The 23,995-nt window shown below is 35.0% G+C and overlaps 9 protein-coding genes across 9 annotated transcripts; 4 read left to right on the top strand and 5 right to left on the bottom strand.

The window, feature by feature from the left end:
* Nucleotides 1-261: 261 nt before the first annotated feature.
* Nucleotides 262-1,809, top strand: EIN_083040 (na/ca exchanger, putative; the record flags this gene model as incomplete). The annotated part of the gene is made up of 1 exon (XM_004184490.1): nucleotides 262-1,809. One exon carries the CDS (start codon nucleotides 262-264, stop codon nucleotides 1,807-1,809), a length of 1,548 nt encoding a protein of 515 aa, XP_004184538.1.
* Nucleotides 1,810-1,953: 144 nt separating this feature from the next.
* EIN_083030 (hypothetical protein) lies at nucleotides 1,954-2,457 on the bottom strand (the record flags this gene model as incomplete). Its single annotated transcript, XM_004184489.1, has 1 exon — nucleotides 1,954-2,457. The coding sequence occupies one exon, from the start codon at nucleotides 2,455-2,457 to the stop codon at nucleotides 1,954-1,956; it is 504 nt and encodes a 167-aa protein (XP_004184537.1).
* Nucleotides 2,458-6,371: 3,914 nt separating this feature from the next.
* Nucleotides 6,372-7,022, top strand: EIN_083020 (hypothetical protein; the record flags this gene model as incomplete). Its single annotated transcript, XM_004184488.1, has 1 exon — nucleotides 6,372-7,022. The coding sequence occupies one exon, from the start codon at nucleotides 6,372-6,374 to the stop codon at nucleotides 7,020-7,022; it is 651 nt and encodes a 216-aa protein (XP_004184536.1).
* Nucleotides 7,023-7,880: 858 nt separating this feature from the next.
* On the top strand, nucleotides 7,881-9,557 carry EIN_083010 (heat shock 70 kDa protein, putative; the record flags this gene model as incomplete). The annotated part of the gene is made up of 1 exon (XM_004184487.1): nucleotides 7,881-9,557. The coding sequence occupies one exon, from the start codon at nucleotides 7,881-7,883 to the stop codon at nucleotides 9,555-9,557; it is 1,677 nt and encodes a 558-aa protein (XP_004184535.1).
* Nucleotides 9,558-9,929: 372 nt separating this feature from the next.
* Nucleotides 9,930-11,909, bottom strand: EIN_083000 (hypothetical protein; the record flags this gene model as incomplete). The annotated part of the gene is made up of 1 exon (XM_004184486.1): nucleotides 9,930-11,909. The coding sequence occupies one exon, from the start codon at nucleotides 11,907-11,909 to the stop codon at nucleotides 9,930-9,932; it is 1,980 nt and encodes a 659-aa protein (XP_004184534.1).
* Nucleotides 11,910-12,478: 569 nt separating this feature from the next.
* On the bottom strand, nucleotides 12,479-16,470 carry EIN_082990 (hypothetical protein; the record flags this gene model as incomplete). The annotated part of the gene is made up of 2 exons (XM_004184485.1): nucleotides 12,479-12,717; nucleotides 12,810-16,470. 2 exons carry the CDS (start codon nucleotides 16,468-16,470, stop codon nucleotides 12,479-12,481), a joined length of 3,900 nt encoding a protein of 1,299 aa, XP_004184533.1.
* A 661-nt stretch (nucleotides 16,471-17,131) lies between these two features.
* EIN_082980 (hypothetical protein) lies at nucleotides 17,132-18,370 on the top strand (the record flags this gene model as incomplete). Its single annotated transcript, XM_004184484.1, has 1 exon — nucleotides 17,132-18,370. One exon carries the CDS (start codon nucleotides 17,132-17,134, stop codon nucleotides 18,368-18,370), a length of 1,239 nt encoding a protein of 412 aa, XP_004184532.1.
* Nucleotides 18,371-19,518: 1,148 nt separating this feature from the next.
* On the bottom strand, nucleotides 19,519-21,066 carry EIN_082970 (hypothetical protein; the record flags this gene model as incomplete). Its single annotated transcript, XM_004184483.1, has 1 exon — nucleotides 19,519-21,066. The coding sequence occupies one exon, from the start codon at nucleotides 21,064-21,066 to the stop codon at nucleotides 19,519-19,521; it is 1,548 nt and encodes a 515-aa protein (XP_004184531.1).
* Nucleotides 21,067-22,017: 951 nt separating this feature from the next.
* Nucleotides 22,018-23,919, bottom strand: EIN_082960 (hypothetical protein; the record flags this gene model as incomplete). The annotated part of the gene is made up of 1 exon (XM_004184482.1): nucleotides 22,018-23,919. The coding sequence occupies one exon, from the start codon at nucleotides 23,917-23,919 to the stop codon at nucleotides 22,018-22,020; it is 1,902 nt and encodes a 633-aa protein (XP_004184530.1).
* Between the last annotated feature and the right edge of the window lie 76 nt (nucleotides 23,920-23,995).

Here is a 23,995-nt window from a genome sequence, read left to right as displayed (position 1 = left end):
AATGGAAATACCTCATTTTTTTTATTAAAAAATGTATTATATACTAATGATACTTTATATTATTAAAATGTTATTATTATTCTGCAAAAATCACCATAATCAAATCAAAATTTGTCAATTAAAAACAAAGTTATTTTGTTAAGTAAAAATCTGATTAATAAAAAAAATAAAACCGTTAAATTAATGGGAAAGAAAGAAATGATGCGACATTGTCACAAAAAAATAACTTTAAAAAAGAACTTTAATAATATGGTATTGCAGATGTCCCCTTTTACTATTCTCCTTTTCTTGACTACAGTGACAGCGAAGTGTGTCATCCCATCAAATGATCAATGTGGATATATTAGGAGTGAGTGTGGGGATATTCCCGTCTTAATAAATTATTTAGAATTGTTATATTGCCACAATTGGTTTTATCCCATACTGGCTTTCATGGTATTGGGTATTGTGGTCATCTTTTATTTACTTTCGATATCTTCCGCTGACCACTTTGTCCCGATATTAACTCTCTTAAGTAAACACTTGTCAATGAGTGCAGACCTTGCTGGGATCACTATACTTGCTATCGGAAATGGCGCACCCGATGTATTTAGTACGTTTGTTGCTATTTTCAACACGGGAGATTTCCACTTAGCAACTGCTGAAGTGATTGGGTCCGGGTGTTTTGTGAGTTGTGTTGTTGTCGCCTCAATAGTATTAGTGAACGACAATATACAGATGCCAGAGACGTTAATCCATAATATCAGTTGTTACATAGTTTCATTATTGTTTGTCTTCTTAATATGTTCATTAGGAAGTGTAGGTCTTATACACTCAATTGTATTCATTCTAATATATCTACTTTACGTCATCTTTATTGGATATATCACACGAGGAAAGCCACTTATTAAAGTTTCCGAGCAACTTGATTCAGAGTCTCGATTTATAGACTCTGAAGATGAAAACAGTGGAGTAGCCAAAGAACTTATTCAAACCACTGACAGAAATAATGATGAAGAAAAGGGGAAGTTTAATTTAGTCAATGAAAGCGATAGAACAGTCATTCCTCAAAGACAAAATATCATCGAACAAATCGCCGTTGCCAATTACTTTAACAAGTTCCTATTGATCATCTCAATTCCGTTTCAAGTTGTGATGGAGTACACGACACCACATATATCTGATGATAAAAAGGTACTTTTAATATCATATGTGTTTTCTCCATTACCGTTCTGTGTGGTGTTTGGTCTTCCTCTCAAGTTTCTTATTATACCATTCATTATATCTGCTGGATTTGTTATTGTTTTACATTACACAAAAACGGATATACCTGTGATGATTACTAATATATATGGTTTTGTTATTAGTGTATTATATATCTACATATTTGCAAGTGAATTGGTATCATTATTACAGTCCATTGGTGTTGCAATGCGTGTCGACTCATCGCTTCTTGGATTAACTGTTTTGTGTTGGGGAAATTCAATAGGCGATTTTGTATCCAACGTAGTTGTGAGTTCACAAGGATATTCAGAGATGGGTATTATTGCGTCCTATGGTGGACCGTGTTTCAACTTATTGATTGGACTTGGCAGTGGTGTCTTAGCTCGTTCGATAAGAAACTTCCCACAGAGTCAAAACGTTGTTATGACAGACACCATATTTTTCTCTCTTATGTATTTAATTATACAACTTTTGATCACTCTTCTGATCATTACTCTCAAAGGAAAACTTACCAAGAAGTATTCATTCGTTCTCATCGGCTCTTATGTTCTTGTCTTGTCGTTTTCCGTGATGTCTGCCTTCAACCTCTTCAAGTTATTTGGGTAACACCAGTATATCACAAACTATAATTTATAATACTATTTACTATTGTTACTAGAATTTATTTTTTATTTTCTGTGATGTGTGTCTTTGTGGGATATTATATATTATATATTATATAATAATAATAATAATAATAATAATAATCAATTACCTTCCATTTCCAAGTGCAGCAAGCTTGACATCATTATCAAAGGAATCACCACTGAAATACTTCACAAAAGAGACGAAGAAAATTGTGAACGAATAATTAACTATGATATGAACCAACTCTAACGTCTGGTTATTAACCATATAGGTTCCTAAGAACAACATTGCGTTGAGTGTGATGAACACAACATTGACGCATTGTATTTGAAACACACCGACTAACCCAAAGAGTAACGAAATTGGTGATTTCTGGTTTGGAGCGATTCGACGTTGAGCAAGAATAAAACATGTTCCTATACTAATTAGTTCAAAGATTAAGAAGGTCGTTCCGATAAAACTTGCGACGTTGGTGACTTGAGTGGAGACTAAGTCCAACACGACAAATATCAGATTCTCGATGGTAAGACAAAGAGGTATTGCACGAGACTCTTTCTTTGAAAAACAATACAAGAACCACTCCGTCAATGCAAAGAGAGTAAGACTGAGTATATAGCCTGACTCCATTATTGATAACGTGTACATGGAGATCAATAAATACACAACACTAATTATTGAAGTCGTTGAAATCTCTTTTGGTTCGAAGTAGACAAAAGTCGAATACACAATGAAGATTGAAGATAGAGACATTATACAATGTGAGAAATTGTACTTTTCCGTAAGTTCATCTGCGGCTGTGTTGAGAATGAGTAAGGTGTTGGTCGTAAGTATTATGTCCTTGTTGAGAGGTAGAATAGTTAAAATCCCTTCTACTATTAACACTAAAATAGAAAGTGAAAGAAAGTGCCCCATACCGGCGAATCAATTCTGATCTCAGTGAATTGAGAGGTTTATAGAGAAAGTGAAGTCGATGTCAAAACTAATTTGTGAGTGTCAAAGATTTCCTATTTTTGACAAATTTTGACATAACGATTTGACGTTAAAAAATGAAGATAGCGGGGGTTTTCTTTTTCAATACAAAACAATTCTTGAAAAGATTTTTTTTGTTTGCCTTTATAATAAGCATTATTTAAGTTAAAATTAAAAATAAATTTAAAATATAGTAAAATAAATATTATAAAATATAATTAAAGGTTTTTAAAATAAATATAAATATAAATAATAATAATGTTATACAGTCAGGGTCCTCCTTTCTAAATATAAGTGGCATGATTTATTTCTAATTATAAAGAGGTAAAAAAATAATAAAAAGAGCACTTCAAAATAAAAATATACAAGAAAAAACAAAATATGCTTTTTTTTACCAAATACATCTATTTCTCCCAAACACTTCTTAATATGTTATAATATATACAACTATATTATAGATACAATTTGATAACGTTAATTTTTTAATTGTAAAATATAATTAAAACCCAAATTGTTATTTTGAACTTTTTAATAACAACATGTTCACACTAAATGTCCCAATTGAGATGAAAAAAACTATATGGGATGAAAGGCTAACTGAAGTACTCGACAAAGGCAAAAGATTATTTTGTTGAAAAAGTTTGTGGGTATTTCCCAAACAAAAAATGATGCTTCCGAACATTACGTGACACACCATGAACGTCAAAATGTGGAAGTTAGAAAAATAGTTGAAAATGCATACAATGTGGGTCAATAAGCCGGTCACTACAAATCATTCGGAATTGTAACACCACAACCACACACTAAAAAGTTGTGATAAAAGTTTAGTTGATGGAGGAAGAAAACTCACAAATGAATTGGCAATGTTGTTTGCTGCCAATAACATAGTATCAAAATATCACATGTTAAAAGATATTATATCTCTATGTGCTGACTCGGTTAAGCAGTATGGCGTTGAAGTACTTGAAAAGGTACGTTCAAGTCATCAAACATTAACAAAAAGAGTAAGCGAATTCTCAATTAGTTGTATTGTTATTTAAAAATTATAATTATTAAATAAATTTTTAATAAATAATAAATTGTGTTGTTATTTTAGTTTTATATTATATTGATAATAATTAAGTAGTTTATGATTGTAAAAAAAGGATTTTAAAACAGTTGAAGTTTTTTTTGCCTAAAAGCAAAAGTTGTCCTGGAATAATAAATTGTTTTAAAAAAAAATAAAAATTACATTCTATTAACACGTGTCATTTTTTGTTGATGTGGTGAAACGTGGTGGCTGGTTTTTTAAAAAAGGAGGACCCTGTATACAGTAACACGAAAAACCTGTCGCGAAGATTATTATAGTAAAAAAATATAATAAAAAAACTAGAAATGTACTAAGATTAAACCCGAATAAAATATTTGATTTTCATCCTTTTATCGGATAATTTTATCCGTTTCAATTGATTTTCTTCAATAATAATTTTTTACAATTCCGTTAAAAATGAAATAAGGTGAGTGGAACTAAAAAGAACTCACAAATAAAATGAGCATGAACAACGTCAGAAGAGATGGAGAGAAAAAGGATGACATGAAACTAAGGTGTGAGAAAGACTCTCTTATGAGTCAGTTCATTGACTATGCATTTTTGGGAGGGAAAATGGAGGGAATTGACCGGAGAGGACAAATATACTTAATGAAGTCACTGACTTCATCAGTCCCTTGGGACCGAATTACAAATGATGATTTGGGGAAAGTGTTTGGAGTAAGTGGTGCGACAATCTCCACGCAGTTAATGCGAATGGAGTTGGAAATGGAGTACGGACCTCGGAAAAATGGGCGACCACCCCTTTTAAACGAGGAACAGAAGAAGGCGTTATTGTTGGAAGTGTCTGGTTGTATTGAAAGGGAGCAGGCGGTAACAGTACAGTACTTACAATTCTTCTTGGAGAAACAATTTGGAGAATGTTTTAAACGCGAGGCAATTTTGTATATACTCAAGAAGTAGGGATTCATTTTGAGGTGGGCATTCCCTGACGAAACAAAACGCCTTGAGATACCAACACAGAGTTTTGTTGATTATTTTATTGGTCTTTCGAAGACTGTATCGGGTGTCAGGAGGTGCCTTTGTTTCAATCTAGACGAATCTGGATATCAAAAATGGGCTGACCGCAAAAAGCTCAAAGTCTTGTGGAATAAAGATGATATCAAAGTGCTGAAAGTTGGAGTTCAACGTAATGTCAGAAGAAGCACCTTTCTCGCTTGTATCAGCGGAGAAGGACCAATTCCAGGAATTCTAATCACTCCGACCTCAACTTGTACTCAAACGCTTGTTAATTCTGGGCTTATTGGCCATGTACTTTTAACAAAAACAGAGACCGGATTCATAAACAAATCAATTTTTATGGATTGGGTCTTTTCCGTGTTTATCCCGAAAATTTACGAGAAACGAATGGAACTCGGAGTTGGTATTTATGAAAAAGCTGTTTTGCTTATTGATTCGTGTTCTTGCCATGATGTTGAAGAGCTAAGGAAAGTGCTTGAGGTCCACAACATCATTTTGGTGCCTCTTGTTCCGCACGCATCCCATGTTCTTCAACCTTTGGACATTGGGGTGTTTGCGGTTCAAAAAGGTATTATCCGAAATGCTCAGGTTGTAGAGGACAAAGAGGACAAAGAGGATATGCATGATTCTCTTGGAGGAAATGAAAAGAAAGACAAAGGTGAAGGAATTGATGGCGAGGAATGGATGAATGAAAATTGGGAAAAAGAGGAAAGTGAAGTGAAAGTGAATCGATTTGAAAAGTACCAAATTGAGATACTGACCGCCTTCCACAAGTCGACTTCAATTGTATCGTGCTCTTCGGCTTTTAAGGGTGCGGGTATAACATTCAAATACGACTCGGAAAAGAAAGAGTACTTTTGTCAAGTTGATCCCTTCAAGTGTAAAAGATTGAGGGAAGAATTCCCTCTCCTTTTCAAGGATCTGAATTTTGTTTCATTTTTTAGTTCAATAACTCCAATAAAACTAAAAAGAAGGTTTAAATATGAAGACCTTCCAACTCCTAGGGTTTCTATAACAGCTATTAAAGTCTATGAACTGCGAAAAAAACAGACTCATCAAACAAACGATCTAAACATCGACGACGAAGTACAATTGTTGTTAGACTGCGAAGTCGACGAACAAATCAACCAAGAAAGTCTGTCTAAAATACGTTTGTATTTGAAGCCCGAACCCCCCAAACCCAAATCTACAAGAGGAAGGAAAAAAGGCAGTAAGAACAAGACTCCTGAAGAAAAATCAATATTAGAAAAGAAACCAAAAAACCCAAGAGGTCGACCCCGAAAAGCAAATTAACTCATTTTTTGTTATTCCCTTTTGTTATTCATTTTTGTTATTCATTTTTGTTATATATAACATAATAATAACATTTTGATGAAAAATACCAATTAATTTATTCGTTTTTTCAAGACAGGTTTTTTCGAAAAAGACACCTTTTTGTTATGACTGTATTCAATACTAATAATTACTACAAATATTAAACATCATTTAATAATAGTGAAAATTATAAAAATCAAAAAAATAATTAATGGGTGATGATAATGTCGGAATATACAGCTTTTTGAATACGCACCAATACCGATTACCACAATCATGCGTTTTACAAATTGATGCCTTACTTATAAAACACCATGGTGTAGTTTTCTTTAGTAGAAAAGGAAAAACACGAGAACTGAAAATCCACCTTTTAGTTACTAAATTTTATCTCCTTGAAATCACAACGATTCGCCAAGCTCAATCTTTTAGTTTCAAAGTTCTCAGTCCAACACCCATAACTCATCCTGTCTTGGATAACGGAAATTTTGCCAAAAAAAGAGAAGCAGTTTGGAGGAAAGGGAATCTTGTCGACACCATTGATTCAATCATCGAAGTCCTATCAAACAATCCAGAGCAATATACAGAGCGTCGGAAACAGTTGGATGAAATAGGGGAGAACTATCTGAATGGGAAAATCGACACAACTACATTTCAAGTGAGAATTAAGGAAGTGTATGGGGGCTGGACTTTTTTACAACAAGAGTTCGAATATGACTTTGAGAAAAAAATGCAAGTCGAATGGGAGAAAAGACGCAAAATATTAGAGAAGACGTTTGATACATTGAAAAAGAGAGGAAAAGTCTCCCAAAAATCATGCGACCATTTCTTGGGAATCATACAGAATTATCAAGTTGAAGTTTAAATACCAGTTTTAAGAGAGTGTGATTGAAAGATGCTTTCATAAAGTTGTCATTTCGTTCATCGATTTTGAAATCATAAAACTATATTTTTATTAACACTTGTATTTTATAACTATAATACACTTTGACTGTATTTGATAACTAAAAATAACAACCACGTTGCACCACGCATAGAATCTGTGAAATGGTATTATCCCGAAAATGAGAGTTGAAAAGCATTGATATAAAAATACATAAATGAAATCAATATCAAGAAAGAATTCAAAATTTGATCATTCGATATACATGACAAAGAAAGAAAGAAAGAAAGGGGCTGCTGCAACGGAAAAAAAGAAGAGGAGAAACAAATGGGTTTGGTAATTCAGTAGTTTGACTCAATTTGATGTTTAAATTGTTTTTTTAAAAATTATAATTAATTTTAAACTAATAATTGTTTAAACATAGAATAATGGTTTAATAAAAAAAGTTGAAAAATTGGATTAGAAAAAACTTAAAAATTGAATAATCATTATAATAATATTAATAAATTTAATTAAATTTTTATTATAAAAAAATACATTGATAAATAACGCGTCTATCTAATTTTTATTAATAATTGAAGCATTAACTGATATATTTAAAACAATTATATTATTTATAGTATTTAAAATGATTTATTTAATTCAAATAAAACAACTTTTTTTAATTTTTTTATATGTCTTGTATAGAATCAATTAATTAAAAATCATTTAAACAATGAAGTAAAAAATGACATAAACTACAGTCTTTTTCAAGTATATAAAACAGGTGTTTTAGTATTCAATTTAATCATTGTTTTTTATACAATTTATTCCAAGAAAGAACTGTAAAAAATAAGTAGAATGGAAGCCAAAAAATATAGTATTGGCATTGATATTGGAACAACATTTTCATCGATCGGTTACTATGACATGGCACAAACTGAAGTTGTTGTAATACCTGTAGAGAATGTGGAACAAAATAATACAAGCTCACCCTCATGGGTGAGCTTGTCTCAGTTTAAATCGAAAGGGGTATCTTTAGTTGGTTATTCTGCAAAGAAAGATACTGAAACCCAGTACTTAATTTTCGACTCTAAGCGGATGATAGGCCGAAAACTTTCAGATGTCAAATATGAAGATAAGAAGAATTGGCCATTTGGAGTGGAACCAGAAAAAGACGGTTCCATCAAAATCATCACTATGAACCCAGACACAGACTCCGAAGAGTCTTTTTACCCCGAAGAAATATTTGCGATTATCATTAGAGGCCTTTTGAATAAGTTTATGGAATACACGTCTTGTAAGCTCGAAGATATTGAACATGTAGTCATCACCCACCCTGCTGGGTTTGAACAAGCACAAATTGGTGCGGTCCGTTCTGCGGCAATGATAGCGGGCTTAAAGAAAGTTGAGTTTTATGTTGAGCCGTCTGCTGCGATAGTCGATTACATTCGCACCTGTCGAACGAAGCCCACACATGGTTCTAAAATGGTCGTGATCGACTTCGGTGGAGGAACATTAGATGTTTCATGTTGCACGTATGATGCGACAGAAGGGACTGTAGAGTGTAAATCCAAAGGTGATCCGGACTTAGGAGGAAACAATTTTGATATCTGTTTTATGAATGCTATTATCGAGAAGATTTATTTACAAAACCCTGCTCTTGAAGATTACTTCAAGAAAAAGAAAGGAATGACTACAAGACAAAAAGAAGAGTACAAACGACTGATGTTGAGATTGCGACAAGAGACCGAACGCGTTAAAATCGAGTTGTCGACTTCTGATCAATCAGAAGTGAGAATGGAGTTTATAGTTGGGAAAAAGGTAGTGGAAGACAATGAAGTCATGCAACCCATTATGACGCGTCAGGATTTCGAAAGCGCCTGCAAAGAACTTTTTGAGAAATTTGATTATACAGTCAAGAAGATTTTAGGCAAGTTTGGGTTTACAAGTGGTGTTAAACACACTTTGTTGGTTGGTGGGTCATGTCAAATTCCAAAGATCAAGTCGTTGATTGTCAAAATGTTTAATGCAAATGTCGTTGTCCCTCAATTTGATGGGATGAAGGCTGTTGTCAAAGGAGCAACTTATTTGGCGTTTTCAAAAACACAATCACTTGTGGTTGTGAAGGAACACGTGGATGAGCCAATTGGATTCGAGGTGAAAGGCGGGAAGATGGACCCGTTCATTACCGAAGACATGACACTCCCATGCACTGCAGTCAAACGTTATTCAACACAGTACGATGGACAGACAGAAGCTGTGTTTAAAGTATATAAAGGACCAGAGAAGTTTGTTGACGGCATGCAAATGAAGTACATTGGAGAGACACAAATCAAAGGGATCCCTAAGAAGCCACAAGGAGTCGTTGGGTTCATTGTCAAAATAGAGCTAGATGATAGTGGTGATATGACTATTTATGCTTACTTAGATGGGAACGAAGGATTGAACACAAGATTGCCATTGACACTGACGTTCGACAGACTTCCACAAAATGTAGAAACAATGGTAAGGCATACGTCTCAATTTTTCCCATAATTCACTCGTACGCTTGTTGTTGGATTGTTGTTATAATAAGAAGAAATAGATTACATACTTTTAATGAACACATTTTTAATTAACTTTGTTCAGACAAGTTTTATTAGACTATTCCATTTTGTAATAAAAAATGAATAGTTTCTATTTATTACATCGTTTTCATATCGATTAATAACTAGCATTTGTGGTCTAAGGGCAGAATTCCACCCTTCCAAGGTGGAGATCCGGGTTCGAGTCCCGGCAAATGCACTTTTTGTAAAATGTTAAAACATGTCACAATCAATACTAAAACATATTAAACTATTATAATTAATTACTATATATTGTAACACTAAAAAACACTACAAATAATTAATTGATAATATTTGCCTTTTATAACTTGTGTTCAGTTGTGTTGTACACAAAAGGCTTTGCTCCGTAGTTCACGGTGATTTTGCCTACATCAGCAACTGCAATTCCTGCACTGATGTTTTTCCAATACACTCGAAACCCTGCAATTAAATTGCCATTTAACGTGAAAAACACTCTTTGCTTTTTCACATCATATCCACACCCAACTACATCCACTTCACCCACTACATTACCATATGGTTTTGCTATTGCATTGCACGGTTGTCCACTTTCATAGAAAATGTGTCCATCATCGGAGTGATAACCGATGGAGCTTTGGAACCACCCTAGCATCGCGTTTGTTTTGTTATATCTTAACGAATCGACGCACCCGATGGACACCCAACTATGCCCAACTACTTCGACTTCAAAATATCTAAGGATACTGGTTTGGTTTATTTGTTTGAGTATTGGATCTTTCATCGTCTCTTGGTTGTAAAAGTAATTGGACAAAAGAACTTCGTACAATTGACTCTTCATATTTTCAAATTTCACAATTTGGTCTTTTTCAATGCCAATTCCCAATGAACACGGAATAAATGGACGCATGTTGAACACCTCTCCCTTTTCAATTTGTTGTTGTGGAAATACAAGTAGTGTTCGATTTGAAGTTTTTGACTCTTCCAAAATGTGTTGGTCAAACGGACTTTGTTCGAAGAAAGTAATATCTTTGTAAGAATCAAGTATCACATGCGTTGTACGGTTCAAAACCAAATGTGGCAATTCTACTAATGTACAACTTTTTAAAGAGATGTAATGAATACTTTTCATTTTAGTTTCCATTTTGATTGTTTCACATCCATTCAAAATCATTCGAGTGACATTGGTTAACGTTCTTTCAACACTAACACAATTGCAAGAGTCCAAAAACACTTCTTCAACACTTTTCATTGAACATTCTTTGATAGTAACATTCATACATCGATCCATCACAATCTGTTTGAGACATTTCATTTCACTTGAAAAGGTGACCCCTCTGCACAGTCTCAGTGTCAAATATTTCAGATGTTCCATATTGACCTGAAACATTTTGGCTTGATAAAACAGAGATGTGGGGGAGATGCAAAGCGACTCCACACACTTCGGTATTTCCCAGTAAGCACTTTCATCTTTATCGTCATTTGTTACACTCCACCGGACTTCTTTGGAATAACAGTTTTCTATGACTTTGTTAATGCTTCGTGTTCCACTCGAACTTTTGATACTAACAATTCCTCTTTGTGGTGTTATTTTTTCAATGAAAGTGTTGCACGACTGATTTCCCAAAAAGACGTAACAGTATTGAGTGATTTTGAAAATGGCGAGACTCTCCTCATTTGGTGTGTGTTGTTTGAACAAAGAAAACACTTTAACTTCCCCATTGTTTGGTACACAATTCTCTATTCTGGTGATATAGCCGCACACTTCTTCCGTCCAAATCAACGCTTCTCCACGTTTCCACAACAACAGTATGCGTTTGGGCATCTTGTTGTACTTCTCCTTACCATACTCAGTGAATTGTTCCATGAACTCAGTGACGATATCGATTGGTCCTTCTATGTACTCCAACTTTGAAAAGTCTTTGGCGTGTTGTATCATGATTGTCACGTTTCTCGAAAACAAGTCATCGTCTTCTTCATTGTACAAAACAAGACGAGTAACTTTGTTGAACACTTCTGTGTAATTGGTATCATTTAATTCGTTTCTTTTGAGCAACTCCGTGAAGTCTGGATGTCGAATACAACTAACTCGAGAGAGTAAAGAAAGCGGTAAGCCGCTCGTGTTTCTGCACTCAACAGTTTCTGGACTAAAATGTGCAACAAACCATATTATACTGACATCATTTATAAAATAAGGAGTCACTTTAAGGTTTTCAACTGTTTCTTTACACTTCTTATTCACTTGAATAAAGTTCTTAACAACATCTTTAGTATTTAAATGTAAAGACACCTTCATTAAATACAATGCTGGTAACTGACTCATACAACTTTTATTTGAAATTATTGATCAACTTTTTTATACTACTTTACAGTTTTGAAGTTTTGAAAATAAGATACTCGAATACTTTAATAGTTCAATCATGGTTTGTACAATTGGTAATTATTAGTGACATTATTTCTTCAAATATATCGGGACATTACAATGTGATAAATAAAAATTATCAAAACTTCACGAATCATGATTCAACTATTTTTTTTCCTGTTTTAAAAATGAAACATCACTGTGTTGATTTAATTCAATTCAAAGCAACTATTAAAATATTGAACTTTGTCAATGTAAAATATCGTGTTTGTTTTAGAAACTTAAAATTAAAGAAAACATATCCTCAATCTTTTATTTGTTTGTTGAGGAATTGTAGTTGAATCCATATTAGATTATATTATTTATTCTTATTATATTTAATCCAAATATACGACTTTTAAAACTGTAATTTGGTAACAATTATATATACTGGAAGTGTTTTAGAACGTTGTTTTCAAACAACATCATGATGAACGATACTATGATATTGTATATAAAAACTAAAGCATATAACACCAATCAGATTAAATTTACTTTTCACTCTTTTCGCTCGAATGTTCCATTGTAGAAGTTTGGCTATCACGATGCACGCTCTCTGCATTTCCACTCTCGTCTTCATCAGAATCCACGTCCATCAATTCGCTTGTGCTAAAATCATCTTCTTCATCGTCATTAACACTGATATCTTCTCCATCAGTTGGACCTTCAACTATGAAACCGTCATCGCTGTTGTACAATTCCATTTCAAATGGGTTATTTGGATCAAAGACTGTTATTGAGTCATAATTATAATAAACTAATTGAAATTGATATCTTAACTACATTATATAAGAAAAAGTGTCATAATGATATAATACAAACCATCATCTTCGTTAAAAAAGCTCGTGTCTTCACTTTCAGAACGTTCTTCTGATGTCTCAAGCGATCCAACTAATGTTGACTTGTTCTTTCCATACTCAAACAACAGAATTTTTGGTCGGTCCATTTTGGTGATCAGAGCAATTTGCTTCTTGTCTTTGTACACCGAAGGCCACCCTTCGATGTAGACTGTGTCCAAATTCTTGGAGTACTCAAAACAGAAATCGACCACATTGGTTCGACTAATGAAATTGCACTCCATATCAAACGCCGAAAATATCGCTCCAAAAGACTGCGAGTCTTCCATCCGTTCTTCGTTTTCGTCGTATGGAAAAGATATGAAAACGTCATCATCAATCACTTGGGAGTATGTCCCACTTAACATCTCATTTCTTTTTCGCAACTTCATCATCCTCAGATCCCACAACTCCGCATCTATCAACACGTCGAGCCCATCAGAAGTGAACATCCCCCCATTGAATCGTGACAAGAAGTCAAAAGTGTGTACCGTTTGTTTCATTCTCATATCGAAGAGTCTTCTTGAACAGAATAGAAGAGACGAACATGACGAGAACACTGGAAGACTCGTTATGGCAATATCTGGGATGGTGTACGTGTCCACCACTTCTACTGTTGCGGGGTCGAAGATGTCCAATTTCCTCTCATTGAACGGAGAACATGCCAAGAGACTCCCCTCGTCATTCACACCAAAACAGCTGTAACTCCTTATTGTATTTGCAGGAGTTATTGGCATCGTAGTAACTGCCAAGATGTCGTTTTTCGAAAACGCCATTAAATTACCGTCGTTGTTCAACGCAAACACAGAGTCTCCAGCAACTTTAATTTCACAGAAAGCATGCTGCGCTTCATTAATGTACAAATCGTTCTGGAGACTATTCCCGCGCGACCCAAAGAGTCTTATCGACCCGTTCTTCAGGCCAACCATCATCCCCTCATCACACGTTGACACACAACTCACTTGTATGTTTTCCTCTTCAGAGTCTAGCATATACTCTCTTAAAGATACCGTCGAAAAGGCAACAGATTTGTCATACCCTCGATAATTTTCCAAACAACTCCCATAGCATTTTCGCTGAAGGATACGAGAAGCAAGGTTCATTGAAGCTTCTCGATACTTGTCTTTATTTTGAACACATAAGTGTTGTTCTGTAACTTTTTGTTGAGGAATTATTGTAGGGCACTGCTTGCATTGTAAGTGTTTGTGCGCCAAATAGCCTTTCAGCACATCATCAAACGTCGTTTTTCCTTCCTCGTTCATGGAAGAGGCTTGTTTCAAAGAGGCCTCTTTACGTAGAGAAGCCGCAGAGTCTACCAAACCCTCTTTCAGTAAATGCTCGTACACCAACTGTAAAGCGTCCTTCTCGTCGTAGTCAATAATCATATGGTTGAGCATTTTTACATTGCGGCTGTAGTTCTTTTCTTTCTCAACACCGTCATTCGAGTTCAAGAACTTTACCATGCTTTGCAACGACGAAACCAACATCTTAAAACTATACCCAGAGTTGTATGTCAGTCGCTCATTGATATCGCTAAGTATTTTGTTGCACTTGTTGCTAATATTTAATGGCTTCAATATGTTCAACACATTCTCATCTTTCTTTGCCATCAATATCAAACAATCGGTCGCATTCAAAACAATGTCTACAGACTCTTTATTGTTGTAATCAACTTCCAATTCATTCATTATGTTGATGACCAACCCACTTGCTTTAATTTTGTTTTCTACATCAACACCACTCGCATTCTCAACACTCAAACAATGAAATAGCGTTCTCAAAATGGACAACCGAATTTCGGAGGATATTCCATGATCTTCCAAATACATTTTTAACACAAAAAGCGCTTTTGCGTCTTCTTCTCGAATTCCCATCTCATTCACTAACGCTGGAAAGGACTTTTCTTCATCTGGGACTTCGCTCATAGTCGCGTCGCGCGCTTCTTTGTAAAACAGGTAATCAGCCAAAATGTATTTTACACAGCTTGGAACGGTGGAAACGTACTGTATTATGTCAAACAGGATTTCTAACATCCCGCCACCAAACCCTTTATAGTAGTCGCTATTCAAATCAAGTTTGTAACAGATCTCACATATTTGACTTAACACCCCTCTCTCCGCGATTTTCTTTATCACTTCATTCTCCTCCATCCCCGAGATCTTTCGATGAATTTGAAACATGAACTTCACGTACAAATCCTGGATCATTGTGGGAGACCCCGAGTATACAGATTGATAAGGTTGGCTTGGATATCCCAGTAAATCTCTAAATTGTCTGAAAAGCGGTGCATGGATGACATCCCTTAAAAAACTGAGTGATGGAACAACAATATCCTTTTCAAATGAGTTCATCGCAATGTATCGAATTGTGTTGAACAAAATATCTGTTTCATATAACATATTGAAATATATCGGTGTTGACAACAACACCTTCGTCACACCCAAAAACGCTTTTTGCTTCACTTTCGCAAAATTGGAAAAGCAGCTCGTCACTTTAAGGAAGTCTCGAACAGAATTCACTTTTTGGAAAACAACTGTTTTACACGTAGAATCGTCATAGATGAACCCCGTGAATAAGTTAATCACACCTAACAGTCTCTGCTCGCTCATCTCACTCACCACTGTTGGAAATCCTTTCAACAATTCTTTGGTGAACCCTACTTCGTTCGACATGATGATACCCGTCAGCAACATTGCGTCGCTGTAAATGTAGTCGTTTCGAATGACAAAGCACTTCTGTATTCTTTCTTGGAACAACACTTGTTTATCTGTGAACTCGTTTGGTACCATCAAATGAACTTTATTTGTCTCGACATTGTGCCCTCTCACAATTTCATCAACCGCCTTCAAAATGTCATCGGAAAACGGCAAAGCAGTCGGTCCGAAAAATTGGTCGAGTTTAAAAGCAATCCGCCGCAAGCAGAGTAAACTAGTTTTCATTTCCATCAAGTCCAAAAGTTCGTTGTTGATGTCTGGGGTTTTAATGTCTGTTTCTTTATCAAAAATAACGACTTTCTTTTGTGGGTCAATAGTTTTAATAGCAAGAGTCATTGGCGAAATGAACGACGTGTACTCCCCTTTCTCGTCTATTGTAAATCCATTTGTTCCAACAAAAATGTCGACGACCTCCGCAATGAATTTGGGAGGGGTCTCGAACAAGTCTTCGCGATTGAGGACATTACCAATGATGCCCATCGCAAATATTTTGGCGACGCGTTGGAGTCCGGAGAAATGATTCAACACCCACAAACAGATTTCGATCTTGGTGTCACCAAGTTGAAGCGACCGACTCGATGTCGCTCCTAGAAACATCCGGAGCGCATACACCGCATTCTCTTCACACTCAAGAGAAGTCCACTGTCTCATAAAGTCCATACACTTGGTGAATGCTTCAGAAGAAAGTTGAGAAAAAATAAACGATGTGTCATCTTCATCAATTTCCGTCTGCGTTTTCATCGTCGCGTTACGCTCAAAACAACTCGAGAGGTGGTCGACAGCCTTCCTCCACTCTTCAATACCTTTTTCACACCCAAATCGTTCGAGGATGTTCTTGTCAAGTTCTTCTAAAGCTTTTTCCACGTCTTCGATATCGGTCATATTGTCAACATCATCTTGTCCAGAGTCTGAAGAGTACTCAATCCCAATCATTTGAATTTTCAGTATTAAATATCTTGTTTTTTCTTTTCTTTTTCAATAATATGGATTTTGTCTTGTGTTTTAATTGGCAATAAAATTCGATATGTTTAATTGAAAAAATCGGGAATTTTAGGTATAAAATGGGGTTATATATTATTTGTTTTTAAATGTTTGTATGGTATGAGTTGAGGAATATAACTCATTATTATTATAAAAAGAAAAATAAGCAATACATTTTGGTGATTACTTTTGTTATTTAACTTGTATTTAACCATTTCTTTCTTTACATGGATATAACAGTCCTGAACATTGAATTCCTTTCCAAATTATAAAAATTAACAAAGACTGAGTTCAATGAGACGTTGAGTAAAGATAATCTCGAGATTGTTGTGACTGTTTATATTTTCATTGATTTATCAATCTTATCTTTTTTAAAAAAGAATGAGATTAGAAGAAAAAAAAATTAATAAAAAAGTATAATAATATATTATTGGAAGTATTAATTATAATAGTTGGCAATGACAGAGGAAAGTGACCAACTTTAAAAACACAAAAAGCCCGAATAAATCCAAAGAATGTCCTATTTGTCGTTTTCTCGAGAGACAGAGGAGAACATTCTCACTTGAAAGTTGATGTTGATAAATTGGTGAAGAACTCAAAATCACATAAGAAAATGCAGAACCCAACAATCGAACTCCTTGAGATTTTGGAAGACCCTGTTGTGGATGTACAGCATCTGAGGCTGTACGTCTACAAAAACGGCGTTCCTAACAACAACAAACTTCGTTCAAAAGTGTGGAAACTGTTACTCCGCTATTACTCACCAGACCAAAGGACTTGGGTCAACACCGACCAATCATTTATTAAGTTATATCGCAAACAAAGATCGTTGTTTTACGATACAGTAAAGGTCAGGTCGAACAGTCAAGACGTCTCCCCAGGGACAACACCAAAGTCTGAAGAACTTATGATGTCTCGGATCATCCGCACCGCCCAACAGTCCCAGACAAAGCTTCGAGAGAGTGAGGAGGGGCAAATCGAATTAGACGCTGAGAAACGAGACTCCCCCAAATTGGAGAACAGAACAATTAACACCAACCCAACAAAAGACGAGGAGGAGTTCATATTTAGGGACAAAAAGCTTGCAAAGATCATTGACAAAGACTTAGCAAGAACAAACGATGGCGAGAAGAAAGCGAAGTACAACCCTGTTTTAAAGCGGATTCTCAACATCATGAGTAACATGCCAGGGGGTATTCCTTATGTACAAGGGCTCAATGTCATTGCAAATGTGTTTTATCACGTTTTTATTGATGCGTCGGACTCGTGTAGTGAGGAATTAGCAGAAGTCTCTACATTTTTCTGTATGAGCATGCTACTCTCGAATATCAGAGATTGGTTTGATCCTTCTTACGATCTCAAACCAACTGGAATTAGAGCGTCGATGGGAAGAGTCATGTGGTGCGTCAAACAGAAAAACAGTCGGTTGGCAGACACTGTGAACAAAATGATTGACCCGACGTTTTATTTGTTCAGGTGGTTATCACTTCTTGGAGCACTCGAATTACCTATGGAAGTCACCATGCAGATGTGGGATCGGATGTTTGTGGAAGTGCGAGGAATGAGGTATTTAATTGCGTTTTTAGCTGCGATGATTCTTGAAGTAGAGTGCTCTGTGGGGAGGTTTGAAGACACGCTGAAGTTATTACAGAACTATCCAATTAAAGACTTTGAGAGACTCCATACCACAACTTGTCTATTACTTCGTGATGTGTTCCGAATTAACCCAGCCAAAGTCGATTGGAATGAAAAGCCAGTTGGCTGTGTGCAAGGAATGGATATTCCAGAACACAAGAAGGAAAGCTCTACGTTGGACACACCTCTTTTAAAGTTCTTTAAAGGGTTCAAATAATTTATGTATGTTCTATTTCTTTGATTTAATAATAATTAAATTAATGAATATTAGGTTGCTGTTTTATTTATAAAATTCAAATGATGACGTGGATTTCTAAAAATATAAAAAATTTATTAGAAAGTTAATATAACAAAGTTATTACTTTTGATATATTTAAAAAATGTTAAGACAAAGATACTTTTTTTAATATTAATTGTCATTTTTTTCATAAATTGAAATACAATTGCAATTTGTACCCTTGTTTAATAAAAGACATCGATCATACCCATATTAGTTGACTATAAAGTACAACAAATTCCACACAACAAATTTTAATTATTCTTTACTTTTTTTAGTAATTTCATTAAACTTTTTCATTAAAGCAACTTGATGTGGTTCTAATTTAATTTGGTTCGTTCTCTTTTCTTTTTTGAAATAATCAAATTGAATGTTTTTTAAAGTGTCAATTGTCATTTTCATGCATTCTACTTTGATATCTTTTGTTTCTTTTTGTAACTCTTCAAGACTTGTATTGTAATATTTTGCATTATCTTCAATGAACTCTTTTAATTTTTCCGTTAAAAGACTTTTTGAGCGACTGATATCCTTTTCCATAAACATAGGCGTACCATTAAATGTTGAAGATACAACGAAGTAATCATTAACCGTATTACTGATTTTTTTAGACCTTTTTGAAGATGTTTTAAATATGAAATTCATTCCAAGACAAGAACCAATGAAAATGAGATACCAATATTGTACAATGTTGACACTACCCATACTCAAACTTTTCTGTGTATAGTCTTGGTGTGATATCTCCATTTAAATTCTTGCATCACTCCCACGATCACTTTAAAAGAACAACTTATTCGTAACAGTGAGTCTTTTTTTTGTAGTTTCCAATAGTTACTTAATAGTTTACAATAAAATAAACCTTTTTGTTCTATTATTATTTATTCTTTAATTTAAAAATGGATATTTCATGTTATAAAAAATAAGTATCATCTCTCAACAAACAAGTCACTCCAATTTTGCGTTATTTTTCATTGAATACTTTTATCACTTTTTTTAAAAAAGAAACTAATATAATATCGGAAGCATTAAGTCAAAAAACAGTGCTTTGCAATCAAAAAAGACCGATAAACCCAAATCCGATTAAAAAATTATTAAGCTGAAACATCGCCAAGCGTGTAGTACACATGGACATCAACACCCTCCTTATACACCTCGAACCCGAATCCCTTGTTCAAGTAAGCGTATTCGATGGCACTCGGTTGTCCAAATGAGTTGAGGTAGAACTGGTGTTTAGCGAGGTCAGCCTCTGGGACTATCTGAAGCATATCCGCAACGGCGTACACAGTCGGAGTAGGTATAATGACTCCAAATTTGACGAATCCGTCAGTAGAAGTAACGACGGAAAGTGATATTTCTGTGATTGAATTATCCAAGCCAAGGATGATATCTTCGAGTGTTTGTGGGATTTTCGGGAACCCAAAAGCATCACCGGCTTCTTTAACAATACTTAACTTGACTTGGTTCGGTCCAACAATTTTGAATTTGAAATCGGTTTGTCGAGGTGGAGTAGCTCCCATATCTCTTCCAACAGAAATGACCATATTAATCCCATGTTGTTCGGCCCATTTCACAAAGACGTCTAATGCAGAATTATTCCCTTCTTTCCCTTCTCCAACATCTCCCGCACTCTTTGCAGTTCCAAGCGCTATGTCGACTGGGAAGAACCATCCTCCATCCATTCCACCATCTTGACTCATATCAATCCACGACCCTATGACATTTGGATTGATCTCCGCTCCTAAGTCGTTCAAACGGTCAATTTCATTCTCGGGAGCTCCGACATTCCAGAAGAAGTCAACCATCTTCTGGATCATTCCACTCTGAGGGCCGTTCACTCTCCACGACATCTTGTGTGTATCTGCAGAGACGCATAGTGTGATTGTTGCAAACTCGCCTGCAATGATGTCAGTAGACACGGGCAATGAATCTTTCCAGATGTTCAAGAAGTCCTTAATACCTTCCGGTTGATTATTTTTGAGCCACTGTGACATGTCCTTTGCAATGTTAATTCCATCGGATGCAGTGCGCTTTGATATGTTATTTGGATAATTCAACGCACAACTCTTTTGAGCAACAACTGGTGATGCAACAGGAGCTGTAGAGACTACAGGGGGTTGAGGGATATCGACAGGGACTTGTGGGATAGGTGGTTGAGCTTCGAGTGTTTGTTCTGGGACATAAGGTTGAGTTAAAGGAGGAGGAGCTTGGACTTGCGAGACTGGTTGTGAAGGCGGAATGACGTTATTCACTTTAGGGACAGACGACGCGGCGGCACCAGCAGATTTTTTGTCACTAGATAACACTTGGTTAATGGCCTTTAAAAACCCTTTCAAGTCTGTTTCTGATTCGACAAAGATCAAAAACTCTCGTTCACCCTTCACACCGCGCGAGTTAATAGCAAAGGAAAATTTCTTCTTTTGACCGGGTTCTGTCTTGTCTTTCACTTCGGTCCCTGGTGTTAAATCAATCCACCCCTTAGCTTCGGTATCATTCTTACCAGAAAAGTACCACATCTTTTTGTCTTTAATTACAAACCAACGACGTTTCCATGATTTCCAGGAACCACCTTGCTTCGTGGCCCACCCTTCAAACTGCGACGGTTGAAGTGACGCGACTGAGACGTTGATCTTATGAGCCATGCCCTTCTTTTTCCATTTCAGTTCATCAGATCTCTTTTCTAGAAGGAGTTTTTTTCTCTTCCTCTTCTTTTTTTTCTTCAACTCGTTGATCCTTTTTAAGTACTTTTCAAGTTTGAACGTTTCTACTGGACGCCTTCGGGATACCTTTTCAAAGTTGGTTGACCAACTGACTTCCTTTCTTTTTCAAGAAAAACTCGGGTTTTCAAATGTGTTTATTTGTTCTATAAATACTTTAAATTTTATGAAGTTCCCGCATTTCAAGTTTTGGTCTTGTCATTTTTATTCGCGTCTTGGGTTCTTTGGTCACTTCTTACTGCTCAACACGTTGAATTTGGAAAAGAAAAGGAAGATTTGTCTATAATAAAAGGACAAACATTTGTTTGTTTAAAAAAATGATCAAAAAAGGATGGATTTCTCGTTCATTTGACTTTGTTTTTTGATACTATTTGTATTAGTGTATGCATGTGTTGCTGATTGTTTGTTTTTCATTCATTGAAATTACACCGTGTTTTACTCCACAATTATTGGATTTCAAAAAACCTATCTATTTTTCTATATATCAATTTATTATTTATGTTTTATATTATTTAATTACCTGAATGAAAATAATATTATTTTAAATTGTTTTAGTTCTTTTGTTCATAACACAAAAATATTTTTGATTTATAGAATCTTCCATAATCAATCGTAAATACATTTCATTGGCGTTATAAATACTTTTTAATTTCGTTGATGATTTTGTTAAAGTATATAGTTGGTTGGTTAATTAATTAAACTAATAAATTTAATAAACTGCAAAAAAACACTTTGAATTAAAAATAGAAATACTTTACTATTAATAATTATAATTATTAGAAAATTTACTCGTAATTTTAAATGGATTGAAATTAATTTGTCAATCCAAATTAATTTAAACAATTAATGATCAAAAAAACAAGCTCAATAAGTGATTCAGAATTTGGTGTATTTATTGATGATGTCTGTAATCTCAGAAACTCTTTTTTCAAACACGCTGGATAACATTTCCTCGAAAAGTATATAAAATTGCATTTGGTCTTTGACCTTTGCAAGCAATGAGATGAACACATACTTTGCATCTCCAACAATGTTTTTCAGACACACTTCCTTTTCTTCGAATGTTATTTCTTTAGTTGAGCATAAGTCAAGGTTACACACCTTAATTTGGAAAATGGTGCGGATGAGTTTGACCTCAATTTTTGCCACATTGAATACAAAAGGTTGTGAAATATTTTTAATGAAGTCTGGCAAACACTCCACTTTAAATTCCATCATCTTTTTTATTTGCATTCCAACGGACATGGAGAGGTTCACATTAAGAAGAGTCGCGTTCTTTGGATATGCATATATAGTCATATACATTTCATTATTAGCTCCATCAATTGGTTTCGTCCAATTGAGTCCGCCATTAATTTCAATGACTTCCTGTTGATCTTTTTTATTTGTTATTTTAAGAACAGAGGTTGTGTCACATGTTGATTTGACTTCGATTTGTTTTGGTTGTATTTTGAACACAATACCATTTTTGTTGAATTTGAAACTCATTGCCAATTGTGTTATAATAGTTATAGCGCCGTTGTTCTCTTGACTAATTCCAGCATCCACATTCATACATTTGATTTCAACTTCAATACGCCCATCGGTGTTTTCAATGACTTGTTCTTGGATTGGAGTAACATTTATCGGAGCGTCATGAATCAATGGTACTTCTACCTCAACAAATCGAGTCTCAAATGGACTTGCGCCTTTCCCTTCCCCCAAGAATATTGATGTTTCATCTATGACCTTCAAATTGTTTTTGTTATGTTGAATCGTTTCGTAGAGAGTCTCATGTGTTAAAACGTCATCAACTCGAACACACTTCACCATGTCTTTGCCAAACCACGTTTTCCAGTCACATTCAACTTTTTGAGGAAGTTCATTTGTTTTTTGATTGTATGGGTGGATTAGTACTCTCATGACTTGTAATTGATTGACCAACATATAGACCGTTTCCAAATCATTCACCCCCTTCAACAATATAAATGGAACAATTATCTTCTTTTGATTCCCAATGTTCACATTCACTCGAGCAAATATATTAAATTGTTCATACGATGCATCGATTCCAATCTGAGCAAGTCGTGCCATTTCCTTTTCGTTATATGTCATCATTGTATGTCCAAACACAGACCCTTTAAAAATCAGTGGTCTCGAATGGGGATAAAGAGACGTTTCTTTTAATTCCTGAAAGTTCATCGTCATGTTTGGCACATTGAAAAACTCGTGGACAGAACGTCCACTGTTTCTCTCAAAGATTGATGATAAAAGTGTTTTATCCGTCAAGTGGTGTACCATTCTTTGAAGGAAGAAAATGTCTTCAAATGAGTATAACACATTCACATTGACCGAATTGATTTGTGTCACAGTAAACCTCTTCATATTCCTCGGTTTAAGACTTTCACAGAACAACAAAACGTCGACCTGATCAGAACGAAGTTGACTTTTATCAAACCCATTATTGATGTTGATAGATACAACACCCGATAAAGAAATAATGTCATTACTATATTGAGACCCACACCCATACACATTCTGTAATTTGAAATTAACACTAGCAACACACGTTTTGAGTTGAATACACTTCACATCAATGGGAAGATTCATAATCCCAAGACTCGCAATGTACTTAAAATTCTCTATTTTGACACTAACATTCTCGTCTGTATCACCAAAAACAAGAGAAAATTTATTAACAGTACAAGAAAAGAAGTCCACCCCACGAACTACTTTACCACCTTCCATTCTTTGAATATTTGATATTGTAATTTCAGGATTAATAGCTTGTTCATACATGTCTTCTTCTTCGAGTAGTTTATCGTTTGTTTGTTCTTCATTCTCTTCCTTTCCAATAGTATCTTTCATTTGAGTG

This window comes from Entamoeba invadens (genome assembly GCF_000330505.1).
Source record: "Entamoeba invadens IP1 unplaced genomic scaffold scaff_1105074725643, whole genome shotgun sequence".
Classification (NCBI taxonomy): Eukaryota; Evosea; order Mastigamoebida; family Endamoebidae; genus Entamoeba; species Entamoeba invadens.
The sequence above is the reverse complement of the archived record's forward strand: the minus strand, read 5'-3'. Positions and strand labels throughout refer to the sequence as shown.